The 13,780-nt window shown below is 40.2% G+C and overlaps 2 protein-coding genes across 13 annotated transcripts in view; one reads left to right on the top strand and one right to left on the bottom strand.

Annotated features, from left to right (window-relative positions):
• LOC117546162 (zinc finger protein 726-like) overlaps positions 1 to 13,146 on the bottom strand; it is a 28,064-nt gene extending 14,918 nt beyond the window's left edge. For 5 of the 12 annotated variants that reach the window (XR_004568957.1, XR_004568961.1, XR_004568947.1 and 2 more), the window contains exons 1-3: positions 12,984 to 13,146; positions 12,701 to 12,895; positions 12,362 to 12,538 (exon numbers count right to left, since the gene is read on the bottom strand). Coding sequence is in view for 2 of the 12 variants with exons in the window: in XM_034216306.1 (XP_034072197.1) it covers positions 12,362 to 12,385 (24 nt within the window). In the remaining 10 variants the exon portion in view is untranslated. Of the gene's footprint in view, positions 1 to 1,087; positions 1,374 to 12,361; positions 12,539 to 12,700; positions 12,896 to 12,983 lie in introns of those variants that run through there. The other 7 variants (XR_004568950.1, XR_004568949.1, XR_004568948.1 and 4 more) reach the window with 3 other exon arrangements.
• LOC117546212 (zinc finger protein 239-like) overlaps positions 1 to 13,780 on the top strand; it is a 111,933-nt gene that overhangs the window by 56,107 nt on the left and 42,046 nt on the right. The gene's annotated exons all lie outside the window — the stretch shown is intronic.

Here is a 13,780-nt window from a genome sequence, read left to right as displayed (position 1 = left end):
ATCAGATGGAAAGTGTCTTGACCAACAACTTAAGTATTTCTTATAGCTATGCAGGGCATGCAAGCGAGCAAACACAAACAAACAAGTGAAATGAAGAATACAATTGAAATTGTACAATATAATATTGTGGTCGTTCATCTTATAATTCAGTCTAGAGAACCAGACAGCATCTAAGACCTGCAAAAATCTAAATGTTCTAGGGTGAGGCCCCCCAAACCCTTCGTGCGTAATTTCGTCCGCGCACATTTTTCAGGGCAATCTCTATTGGGCTCAGGGCCATCTGTAAATTAGCTTAGATGGCCCACAGGGCCATCTCCCAAAATCCTTAATGTCATGCACTGAAGTATGTGAACATAACCAATAACCTACCATAGCCAATAACAAATTAATGTAACTTATTTTATTTGTGTTGTTCATTCATATCTTATTTTACCTTAACATTTATTTATTTATGCATTTTTTTTATCTCTCCAGTTTTAAAGGATATTTTTGGTTACTGTCCTATAGTATGTTGGAATGATTTCAAACCTGTTTATCCCAATAATTATAAAGGAGTGCCTTGGAAATATGTGTTTACATACATTGTGACCAAACCGTTTAAACTTAGACTAAAGTTAACTATCTAAACACTCAGAGTCCTTTACCTCACTGAGCTGTAGTCATCACTACAGGTATTGAATACCTTTAGTTACTTCACAGATTTGGATCAATGATGTGAAATATAATCAACTCTTAAATCAGACTTTAGTTCCCCCTGGAGTAAATTCACAAGCTACCCTGCAGTATATACACACACGTATATACACACACGTATACACACACACACACACACACACACACACACACACACACACACACACACACACACACACACACACACACACACACACACACACACACACACACACACACACACACACACACACACACACACACACACACACACACACACACACACACCACACACAACACACACACACACACACACACACACACACACACACACACACACACACAACAACACACACACACACACAACACACACACACACACACACACACACACACACACACAACCACACACACTACCCTCTCCTCTTCGTCCTGGTTCTTCAGTCTTTCTTCTCCTTGATAAAACACTGCCGTTAAACACACTAATCTCCCTTTAATGCCAACGTATGTTTACCGATTAGCAACGTGGTATAAAAAGCTACGAAAAAAGAACGGGAGGCAAAAAAACACGGTTTACGGATAAATCACCCTCCAAGGATAAACTAAGTATTTGTATGTGTTTTAAAAGTCTCTTAAACATATTATATTCGGTATGAATCTGCGTCAACGTCTGTTAGCAACGTCTAGCTTCTGAGGACCGGAAGCTAGAAACGGACCACCACAATGCATCATGGGATTTTAGTTTTTCTTTTAAACATACATTCACTGCCTCTCTGTGGTGAACAACGGTATTAAAATAAATATGAATTACAATAATAATAATAATAATAATTATAATAATAATAATAATAATAATATACAAATATGGGACTGGTATGGCGGATTTTAAACCTTGGGGAAAATGTGTTTGTTTAAATACCGAGTGTCCGTTCTGCACTGACAAAGAGACAATCATGCTACATGGACTGTCACAGACTGAAACCTCTTTTTAATGTTTTTAAAACTGTGTTTTTAGATTGTGGGGAGATTTTTACAGACACTGCTTTTATTTTTGGTGCTGGCTACAAGAAAAATAGTGCAGGAAAGTGGGAGCTTTTGAATTTTATTCTGGGGCAGGCAATAATGTCGATCTACAAAAGCAGGACAAACAAAGTAAACAGTACAGCCGGTCAGCAACTCACAAACATGTTTTTATCTTTGGTAAAAGCAAGAGTGACTGTAGATTTTAGATTTCACTGTCTGATGATAAACAGTGATAAGTATGTAGTGTCTCTACTTTAAAGAGTCCTCTCCCGCTGATGTTCATGTCAGTATGTGTCTCTACTCTAAAGAGTCATCTCCTGCTGATGTTCAGGTATCTATATGTAGTGTCTCTACTTTAAAGAGTCCTCTCCTGCTGATGTTCAGGTGTATATCAGTATGTGGTCTCTCTACTTTAAAGAGTCCTCTCCTGCTGATGTCCAGGTGTATATCAGTATGTAGTGTCTCTACTTTAAAGAGTCTGTTGTGACACTAGGAACAACTAATAACCCTGCATTCTTGGAACGCAATGCCCTAGTAGGACAGTAGGGTATAATGAGTTCTTTAAGGTAAGATGGCGCCTGCCCATTAAGGGCTTTGTAGGCGAGAAGAAGAATTTTAAATTCTATCCTGTGTTCTATAGGGAGCCAGTGTAAGGCAGCCAGAACAGGAGTAATGTGGTCCCTTTTCCTAACTCTGGTTAGTACACGAGCTGCAGCATTTTGAATCAGCTGAAGCGACTTGACTGACTTCTTGGTACACCCTGATAATAAAGAGTTACAATAATCCAGCCTTGAAGTAACAAATGCATGGACTAGTTTCTCTGCATCGTTTTGAGGCAAGATATGCCTAATTTTGGCAATGTTACGTAGATGGAAGTAGGCGGTCCTTGAGATTGATTTTATGTGGGCGTTAAAGGATAAATCCTGATCAAATATAACACCAAGATTCCTTACAGTCTCACTGGAGGCCAAATTAATGCCATCCATAGTTAGTATATCTTTAGATAGTTTGTTTCGTAGATTCTTTGGGCCGAGTACAATAACTTCAGTTTTGGTCGTGTTTAACATCAAAAAGTTTAAGGTCATCCACGTTTTTAAGTCCTTGAGGCAGTCTTGAATTTTATTTAGGTGATTGGTTTCATCAGGCTTGATGGATAAATATAGTTGAGTATCATCCGTATAACAATGGAAATGTACAGAATTATTCCTTATAATATTGCCTAGCGGAAGCATATTTCGCATATATATATATATATTTTTTTTTTCCGGATTCCGAAGCTAATACCTCATTCACACCAACGGTGTTTCGGGGCCAGTTCGGAGCTGGAGCTTGAAAAGCACCGGGTTTTCCTCTTCACACCGCAGCGGAGCAGCCTCTTAGCTCCGGAATCCGGTTTGTTTCAAGCACCAAAAAATTGTCCGGCCAGAGCAAAAGCACCACATACGTCACGCTTACGTCGAGGCGGGGGCAGGGGCAGGGGCGGGATCAACTCCTGAACAACAACAAGAAGCCCGCGTTTTATCCAGCTTGTACACAACGATGGATAAACTTAACAAGCAGCAGTGGTCCACTGAAGAGACCAGCTACCCACTGGGAATCTGGTCTTCCGAAGAGGTATAGAGGAAGCTGGAGCACAATCGGCCATTGTTGTTGTTGTCGGTGTCAGCTGTGAGGGGTTTCCGCGCGGTTTGGCTTTATGAAGCAGGCACGCAAACGGTTACGTCATGACGCAAACGATGACGCAATGACGCAGCCCTAGTCGGACTCTGGGCGGTGTGAAAAGAGCCTCCGCTAAACCGAAGAACCGGTTCTGAACCTGAAAAGCTCTAGCACGGAGCTTGAACCGGAGTTGCGTTGGTGTGAATGAGGTATAAGAGGCTGCTCCGCTGCAGTGTGAAGAGGAAATGAGGTAGGAGAACTGCAAATAAGAGCGGATGCAGCAGAATTAAGAATCGCAGAAAATGAAGACCGTGAAATCGGTATGACTAAAGTTAAGTACTCCTTCACAGTTTACGCATGCAAAAGCAACTGGAAAATAAATGTGAGGAACTTGAAGGCCGGGAACGACGGAACAACCTGAGGATTTATTCAGTGCCCGAAAAATGTGAGGAAAATAGCATGATGGACTTTGTGGAAAACTTAATACGCGATAAACTGGATGTGAGCGGCGAAATTCCCATTGAAAGAGCGTACCGGGCAACGGGGCATCTCACTGGGCATAGCGACCGTCCCAGATCAATAATAGTCCGCTTCCAAAACTACAACGTGAGGCAAAGGGTGCTACAAGCCGCCTGGGCAAAGAAGGACATTAGGGTGAAAGATTGCAGGATTTTCTTTGATGAGGACTTCACCACCCAAATGTTCAAGGAGCGCGCAAAATACAGACAAGTAAGGAAGCAGCTCCAGGAAAGAAACATCAACTCCCGCATTCTGTTCCCTGTTAAACTGAAATTATTCGAGAAAAACGGAAAAGTCAGGGTGTTTAACAACCCACAAGATGCGGCACAGGGTCTACTGGAGTATGGTGTGAACATGGAGAGTCCAGCAGGAGAACCGGAATTGGAGTCTACTCTTCAGGCTTCAGGATGGCAGACACACCACTCCAGGAACCGGAGAACCCCAGGATGTGAGCTGATGTCGGACGTAAAGACATTAATTGACTCGCTTGATCGGCATGAAAGAGCAAAGGAATGAACAGGTATGTGTGGAGGGAGTTAACTCCTTGCAGACGTAGGCCTACATGGAAAACAATAACAACACAAATGAATGAGCCGCTCGGAATCTTTTCCAGATTTGACTACACGGAGTATAACATGTACAATTTTGATTATGATGTCGATTCAGAGAATCATTTGTTTAATCATATAAGTGACTCGTGTAAATATTATACCGATGATCAATTTAATGACAATGTTGGACTTGAAAATACATTTTCTTTAATACATTTCAACTGCAGGAGTCTGTATGCAAACTTTAATAAGATCACTGAATACCTACATACATTTAAAAGTAAATTCAAAGTAATTGCCATATCGGAGACTTGGTTAAATAAAGACGAAGTCACTGATTTCCAAATTGAGGGTTACGTGCTACACCATATCAACAGAACCAACAAGAGAGGAGGGGGTGTGGCTCTTTATGTGGACAGCGTCCTAAAATGCACACTGGTTGAAAAAATGTCAATTGTGACTGATGATTTAATGGAATGCATAACTATAGTAATTGAAATGGAAAGGAAGATAAATGTTGTTGTGACTTGTGCATATAGAGCACCAGGATCAAATATAGAGCTTTTTAAAGATAGTTTAGGAGTATTAATGGATGGCCTAAATGAAAATAAAACATGTATTATTTGTGGGGATTTTAACATCGATCTTCTAAATGTATCTAAACACAAAACAACTTCTGATTTCCTGGATGCTTTGTACAGCAGGGGGCTTTATCCCCTAATCACTAAGCCCAGTAGAATAACATCAACTTGTGCAACATTGATCGACAATATCTTTACAAATGTCATGGAAAACAGTGCTAAGAGTGGGCTAATAATAAATGACATAAGCGACCATTTACCTGTATTTGTAGCATATGATTGGCAATTAAAGAAAAAGAAGGAAGAGACTCGCAGTAGATATGTCAGGGTAAGGACTGCTGAAGCAAAAGACAAATTTAGGAGTGACCTCTTAAAGGAAGAGTGGAGAGGGGTTTATGTAGAAGATGTAAATGCTGCATATGAGTCCTTCCTAACAATCTACATATCACTGTATGACAAACATTGTCCCACTGTACTCCGTACATATAAAGGTACTTATCATCAAAAGCCTTGGATAACCAAGGGCTTACAAAATGCTTGCAAGAAGAAAAATAACCTTTATAAAGACTTCATAAAATGTAGGACAAAGGCAATTGAAAAGCAATACAAGGCATATAAAAATAAGTTGACAGTTATAATGAGACAAGCAAAAAGAGAATATTATAATAATATGTTAAAAGAAAAGAAAAATGCCCAGTCACTTCATTGATGACAAAAATAAGGTTGTAAAAAACATGAATGAAGTGGTTCATGAATTCAACTCTTTTTTTGTAAATATCAGACCTAATCTTGCAAAGACTATTCCAAAACAACACGATGGGCAAAAAGAGGATGACGGAATTGGGGGAAGTAAAGTGTTGCAGTCAATGTTTCTGGGAGAGATAAACGAAATTGAAATTAGATCCATTGTAGACAAATGCAAAAATAAGACTTCGACAGATAGTGATGGGATCGACATGACAATAGTGAAAACGACTATTGACTGCATAATTAAACCGCTAAGCTACATCTTTAATCTTTCATTTCAGACAGGTATTTTCCCAGATAGCATGAAAATAGCTAAAGTTATCCCACTTTTTAAAACAGGGGACAAAAGCCAATTTACCAACTACAGACCAGTGTCCTTGCTTTCACAATTTTCAAAGGTCCTTGAGAAATTGTTTGTCCAAAAATTTGATAATTTTATTGAAAAAAATGAGTTATTGAGTGAGAGTCAGTATGGATTTAGGAAAAATCGATCTACAGCTTTAGCTTTAATGAAAATAACAGAAGAAATTACAACAGCTATAGAAAGAAAGAAATACACAATAGGTGCAAGGGCGGCGGGTACTGTAGGCTAAGGAAGGCTAAGCCTTCCCAAATATTTGTGTCACTGCATCCTGGTAAAATAAAAATATATAATGTAGCCTATAATGTTTGTGTCTTTGACATTAGCGCTGCTATGCAGCCACCTGTGCCCTGTACTACGAAGCCAGTTCAACAGACCCTGGATATGTTTGAGTTATCTTAACTAACTCTAACAAACGAGATCTCGCTAAGCGGTCCTACGACTCTGGTTATCAACTCGGTAAATCAAGCCAGGGTTTCTCTCTCCAGCTCAGAACGCGTTCACGTGAAAGGGGCGGGGTTAGCTACATTTGACCAATCACAAACAGGGACAAGTGTATTGACAGCGCAGCGTCATACTTCATTAATGAAAAGTAAACTAATATTAGACAACTATGAACTTTAAACATCCATGATTTAAACATATAATCCAGGATACAAGCCACATAGTTGCACCTGCAAGGTAAATAACAACTGGTTAAAAAATAAATAATCTACAGAGTGTTTGAATTATAGGTTTGAATGCGTACAACAGTTGTATGATCACTGCCCCAGACACGAGTGGATCTGACTTTAATTACATTTGAGTGTTTCGTCAACTTAATGTGTTGCTTAAAATAATACTTCTGCATACAGTAGCCTATATGTGACAATGTAAGTGTTGCACGGCCAGATACGGCTCGAGAAGCTGACTCAGATAAGGAAATATTGTGATATTATATGATCGATGATCTGATTGATGATGTGATATGAATGACAAGTGCGACACGTCGGTGTCTTCTCTGCATAGGCTACGGCAGTTTAAACTCTATTTCCTTTATCCTGTAATATGACTTGATATATTTAAACTCCGCACACTGAGCTCTGATTGGTCAGATCTCATTGAGTTGATCTCTTTTCTATAGACGGGAGGCGGGCAGCGTCAGGTAAAAAAAAAGTTATTTAGCCTTCCCAAACCTGAGCCTCACGCGCCGCCTATGAATAGGTGTATTTATTGACTTAAAAAAGGCATTTGACACCATTACCTATTAATTTCGAAATTACATAGATACGGAGTGAGAGGAGTAGTTCTAGATTGGTTAAAAAGTTATTTAGATAACAGACAACAATATGTAGAATTTGCTGGTAGTACATCGGAGTGTATGAACATAGAATGTGGTGTCCCGCAGGGCTCGGTTTTAGGGCCTAAACCTTTTATTTTGTACATCAATGACATATGTGAAACGTCAACATTATTGCAATTTGTGTTGTTTGCAGACGACACAAATTTATTTTGTTCAGATGAATTAAACATTTTAGCAAAGTGTATTGGACATGAAATGGTCAAACTTAAAAGATGGTTTGATGAAAATAAGTTAACCCTAAATTTGAATAAAACGAAGTTTATGGTTTTTGCTAATAGAAAAAAAGATGAAAACATTTCACTGTCCATTGATGGAGTTTTTATTGAAAGGGTTTCTGAATTTCGATTCTTAGGTGTGACACTGGATGAAAACCTGACATGGAAATCACACATAGCACATGTTAAAACCAAAGTGTCTAGGAATATTTCTGTTCTAAACAAGGCAAAGTATTTGCTAGATCAGTGGTTCCCAAACTTTTTGTGCCCAAGGCACACCAAAGGACAAGTACAAATCTCAAGGCACACCTATTGTGCAAAATAGCCCTTATAACACGTGTTATCACTCATATCATGTAAAATATCTGTAAATGTGCATAATTATTTACTAATGCCAAATAAAATGTGACAAAGACAACTATATTACTCATGAAATATTTATTAACGAAATATTTCAGAAATTAATTTGAAACTTTATCAAATTAGGTTTCATCAAAGCAGCAACACACTCATTTAAACCAGACAGGTCACAAAATTAACATTTCAGCAATCAGCATTGAAACATGTGCTATTGTAAATATTTTTGCCGACTTCCAAATTAGTGAGATACATGTGCCTGTCGGGGCGTGCAGAATCCTTGGTGGCACTGAGGAGAGGGCCACTCGCAAGTCCTGTTCAACAGAGAGCCGTGAGTCCCGTGACCTCCTGTTGTTCTTCATGTAAATCAGAGTAGAGAACGCCAACTCCAGAGATGGGGTCGTTACTAAAAATCTTTAATATATTACATATTACTTTAAAAAAAGTAATATATTACACTACTTCGTTACTATCTACATAAAGTAACTCGTTACTTTACTCGCCGAGCACGTACGAACTTGTGCATGCCTGAGTGGCAATAACTCTCCTTACCAGCAGGCGGCGGTAGTGTGTATTTGTCATTCAAAACAGGCAACAACCGGAAGACAGAGAAGAAGAACAGACAACGTGATATAAACAAACAACAAATAGCTGTGCGGTAGCTTCACCTTAGCATGTGTTCTTTGCAGGTGCTTGTTGAGGTTTGACCACGTGGTGTTTACAGCAGTGGATAACAGCTTCTGGCCTGGACACAGTTTGCACCTCACCGTCACATTCCTGTCTATTCTTCGGACGAACTCAAAATAATGGGCATACCTCCACCCCTCGAGAGTTATCGCTGACTCAGCCATGTTTATGCAGCACTGCACGTGGAGATGTGGACGCGCAAGTCGCGCAGATTACGTACATATAAACCTACAAAGTAATGATATTATAGTAAATAAATAAAATATTATTTTTGTGTAGTTGTATATTGCAATAATAACGTATGGTTGTTACAAAATCCCACGGCACACCCGGACTTGCCTCACGGCCAAGGGCGCCGGAAGCGCGGGGGCCAGGGGGCCATTGGCCCCCCCATTTTACGGCCCTGCCCCACATTTTCGCAGCAGCGGATGCCGCGGAACCCTGTACACATCCCGTTTCAATAATTCCCCTCTACTCTAAAGTCGCATCTAAAAAGAACGCCATCTGATCTAGCTGTGTATATTTTGTTATTGTTGATTGTTATATTCAATCTCATTAGCTACAGGCATTTTTGAAGCTTGTAAAGGGAAGAACACAGCTCGCCTCTCACTCGTCACTCTGCTCTTCTACAGCGCCGCTTCCCCTCCCTCCGCTGACATTATGAATGTAAGGCATAGTAATCATAGATAAACACCGCAGGGTCCGTTACAGTTTGTTTTCATCTGATTTCAAATAAACAAAGTCTTGGCTTTCAGAATATTAAACTTGTTTCGGCAAATTCAGATGATAAATACAGCTTTGAAGCTTTTAACGGCATAATTACAAGCGGAGAACGGAGTAATTTGACGTCACAGCAAGCATAACAACAGCCGGTGTTTCTGCTGAAAGTTTTCCCCGGGAAACAAACGCAAAAATACACAAACACACACACGTGGTATACACGCACACACTCGCGAGCATCCCCCAGACCAGTAATCCAAACGAAAATATCTTCCCTCCGTACTACTTTGATCATTTGCTAAACTAATAATCAATCAGATCGATCCAGAGAAGAGGAAACTTTAAGGCCTTTTTCTCAAAATGATGACTCTGTGACAGTCATTATATAATGTGACATATTTTGCTTAATATAGTACAAAAACAATCCTGATATCATTAGAAAGCTAGGAATCTCCTCTTCCAACAGTGTATACAACTCAAAATGTGTCTTCGGATCAATGCGACTGATTTCGATGGAGCAGGTCACTTTGCATTAGGTAAAATACAGCAGGCAGACATAACAGGAAGAATATGTACATTTTAATCCAATCAAATAGGACATTGTCACACCATTCAAATGTATCCATGTACATTACAACCAATAACAAAGCTTAGATGTGTTTATTTGTTACGTTGTTTACGTTATGTGTTACGTTGTTCAGTGTGTGTCAGCCGTTAACCTAGATAGATAAACTTGCAAACATGTCAGAAGAACCGGCGCATAAGAAAACAAAATACAGTCAAACTAAGCTGAAATTCAACAACTTGAATGTCACATCCCTGACATCCACAACTCCGGAGCCTGGTCCTTCAACCATAGAACCAGCTCCGGAGCCTGGTCCTTCAAACACAGAACCACCTCCGGAGCCTGGTCCTTCAACCATAGAACCAGCTCCAGAGCCTGGTCCTTCAACCATAGAACCAGCTCCAGAGCCTGGTCCTTCAACCATAGAACCAGCTCCAGAGCCTGGTCCTTCAACCATAGAACCAGCGCAGCCAGATGAACCCCAGCAGCAGCTCTGCGGCCGCAGAGGCTGTCAAAACCGCCGCCGCCGGCATCGTTGAACCGAAACAGGCTGGTTCCGACTGCATGGAGGTTTGTTGTCGGGACATTGTGACGGGCCAATAAAAGCTTATTTGGGCAAAGAGAAGGTACTTCAATGCAGAATGGTACAAAAACAGAGAGTGGTTAATTATTTGCAAAACCACTAAACGAGCCTTCTGTGAAATATGCAGATTTGCTGCTGTCAAACGGCTTGTAACTTTCTCCAAATGTGGAGATGACAGCTTTGTAAATACCGAGTTAATAACTGGAACTTTTCACAGAGCTTACTTCAGTCAAACACCAGTCAACATTCAGCTTGTCAAACAAGAGCGTAGCAGGAAAAAAGAAGAGATGGAATGAGCAACTGCGCTGTCATATGTGGGCTGGTCTGTATAGTTTAATGTACAGGAAAGGAGTGAGCAGAGGGTTGAGTTGTCCATTCTTGTTCTGTTTTCTCTGACTATCTTCCTCTTGAAGACCCTCTCAGACTTTCATTTGCTCGCGCTACTAAAGAGACACGTTACCATGGAAACCAAACAATGGTGTAGCTGTATTGAAGTCCGAGTGGAAACAGTAACATTTGGTTCGTTATGTTAGAATGAAACAAATCAGATTTAGTCAGAAATTGGGATAAATGCGGGATAAATATGACCCCGGGAGGAAAACGGGAGTCTCCCGCGAAAATCGTGAGGGTTGGCAAGTAGGCTATGTTACATACACACGCACTTTTTGCCCCCCCCCCCACTTCTGAAATGAATCCGGCGCCGCTGCTCACGGCACACCAGTGTGCCGCGGCACACCGTTTGGGAACCACTGTGCTAGATTACAAGGCATTGAGGATGTTGTACTGTTCACTCATTTTGCCATTTTTCATTTATTGTATAGAAGTGTGGGGCAACACGTATATGAGCAACATAAAGCCATTGTCAATATTACAGAAAAGGGCAGTAAGAATAATTTATAAAGCTGACTCAAGAGAACACACCAACAGACTGTTTTTCAGGTCAGGACTCTTGAAACTCAAAGACATAGCTGAGCTGCAGACATTATCAGTAATGCACAAAGCAGAATGTTACCAGCATCTTTACAACAGTTGTTTGTTTTTGGATCAGACAAGGAAGACCACAGAAGGAAATTAAATGTTAAGCATCCATATGCAAGGACTACTCTTAAACAAATGTGTATTTCGGTAGTTGGTGTACAATTGTGGAATTCTCAACAAAAGGATCTAAAGAATTGTATATGTATTTTTCAGTTAAAGAAGTTGTATACATTAAGAAAGATGGGACTATATGAAGCAGAATGTGAATAAGTCTATGTACTCTGGTCCTTCATGTTTTTGATGTCTTTGATGTGATGTCTCCCCAGTATTTGCGGGTCCCATTGCCATTGTTATTGTTGTTATTGTTATTATTATTATTATCATCATGCGTCGCTTTCCACCTTCTTCTCCAGTAGGACTCGGATGAGGGTGTTGCACTTTTCTTTTCCTTATACATGTGATGTTTTGGTGGTGTTTTGTTTCTTTCCATTAACCGTCAAGTGGGAAATAAGTATTTTTTGTGTGTGTTTCTCTTAGTATCCTAAGATGCTGTTATGTTTGGCTGTGAAAATTATTATTATGAAGGGCAGACCATCTATTTGTATTTATTTGTTTTTTTTAGAAAGGGGCAGGTCACATAAGATTGTATTCTTCTCCCTGCTCCTTTTCGCTCAATGGTAGAGTCATGTTTTGTGAAAATTATTGTACATTTGGTTTTGCGTACCATGAGCGGGACAAATAAAAAGGAAATGAAATGAAATGGATGTTAAGTAGTATTTGGGTATGGTATCATGGAATTTACCACTATGTCCTCCACATGACACATGTTGCATCTGCATCCTGATCTTGTCAGCCTGACTTCTCAGATAAAAGCAGTGCTGCCTCATCTCCCTCACAAGTATGGCCCTCTCCTGCACAAGTCTCCTTTTGCCCATGTAGGCATCGAAGACTTTTTTTTGGGCCAAAATGGACACCGATTCTGAAGAGAGAGGAACAGCAAGCATACCATTACCGACCAAGACATGCACCAGTAGGATAAGTGACCGGTCATAGTCCATTGACTGGGAAGCTGTTGTTATAGGTCTTGCTTAGTGCCAGAAAATAAACATATTATATAAACACAAACAAGAAAAGCTCTTACCATCACTTTGCACTTCCCATGGCCATATTAGACTGTCTGTTGTTTGCTGTTCTGCAGACAGTCTTCTCTCCACCTCTTCTTCCTGGATTTCTCCTTCAGGAGGCTGTCCGGTGTTGTACTGTCGTATTGCCTCTTAGAGTTTGGTCTTTTCCTCCCTTAACCTTTTGCGACGCAGCTGCCGAATCTTATTGCTGTCTATATGACGTAATTGTAAAAAAGATTACAGAAACAATGTTCAATGGAATTTACATTACATGACTGCAACTGAATAATAATAACTTACCAGTCTGTCTATAGAGGCAAGCTTTTTTTTGGCAGCCCTAGAAATAGCTGCTCAATGGACATCTGGGGCCTATACTACGAAGCTGGTTCAACCTAACCTGGATATGTTTGAGTTAGCCGGTTGGCCTAATCCAAAACATACGCGCTCTCGCTAAACTGTACTACGACGCTGGTTATCAAGTGGATCGCTCAAGCCAGCCGTTTCCTATCTAGTTAGGTGCACGTTCACATGAAAGGGGTATTTGCAGCATTCGACCAATCACAAACATGGAGAAGCGTACTGACAGCGCAGCGTCATACTTCCTGAATGAAAAGTGAACTTTAATACTAGTCAAAAATGAAGAAGTTAAACTTTAAACATCCATGTCTTAAACACTTTATCCAGGATAAAAGCCACATAGCTGCACCTGCAAGGTGAATACAGCTGGCAAAAGAAAAAGTGTTTGAATGCGTACATTAACAGGTTTATGATATCACTGCCCGTCTAAAACACGATCTGACTTTAATTACATTTGTCTCGAGTGTTTCGTCAACTTAATGTGTTGCTTAAAATAATACTTCTGCATACAGTCTGTGACACTGTGAGTGTTGCACGGCCCGATACGGCTCAGCTGACTCAGATAAGAAAATATATGATACATTATGATGTGATATGCCGCGGACTGTACTTAATGTTACTCTGATCCGGTTACTCATGTTGTGGCATATATTCAAGTAAGCTTTCTTAACGCTAATGTTATAATAGTCAGATTGCTCTGAAGATGGAGGTGATATTCTATTAATGTTCACGTTCACACA

The sequence above is a fragment of the Gymnodraco acuticeps genome, unplaced genomic scaffold (assembly GCF_902827175.1).
Source record: "Gymnodraco acuticeps unplaced genomic scaffold, fGymAcu1.1, whole genome shotgun sequence".
In the NCBI taxonomy this organism is placed as follows: domain Eukaryota; kingdom Metazoa; phylum Chordata; class Actinopteri; order Perciformes; family Bathydraconidae; genus Gymnodraco; species Gymnodraco acuticeps.
Note: the sequence above shows the minus strand (reverse complement) of the source record. Positions and strands in the feature narration are given on the sequence as shown.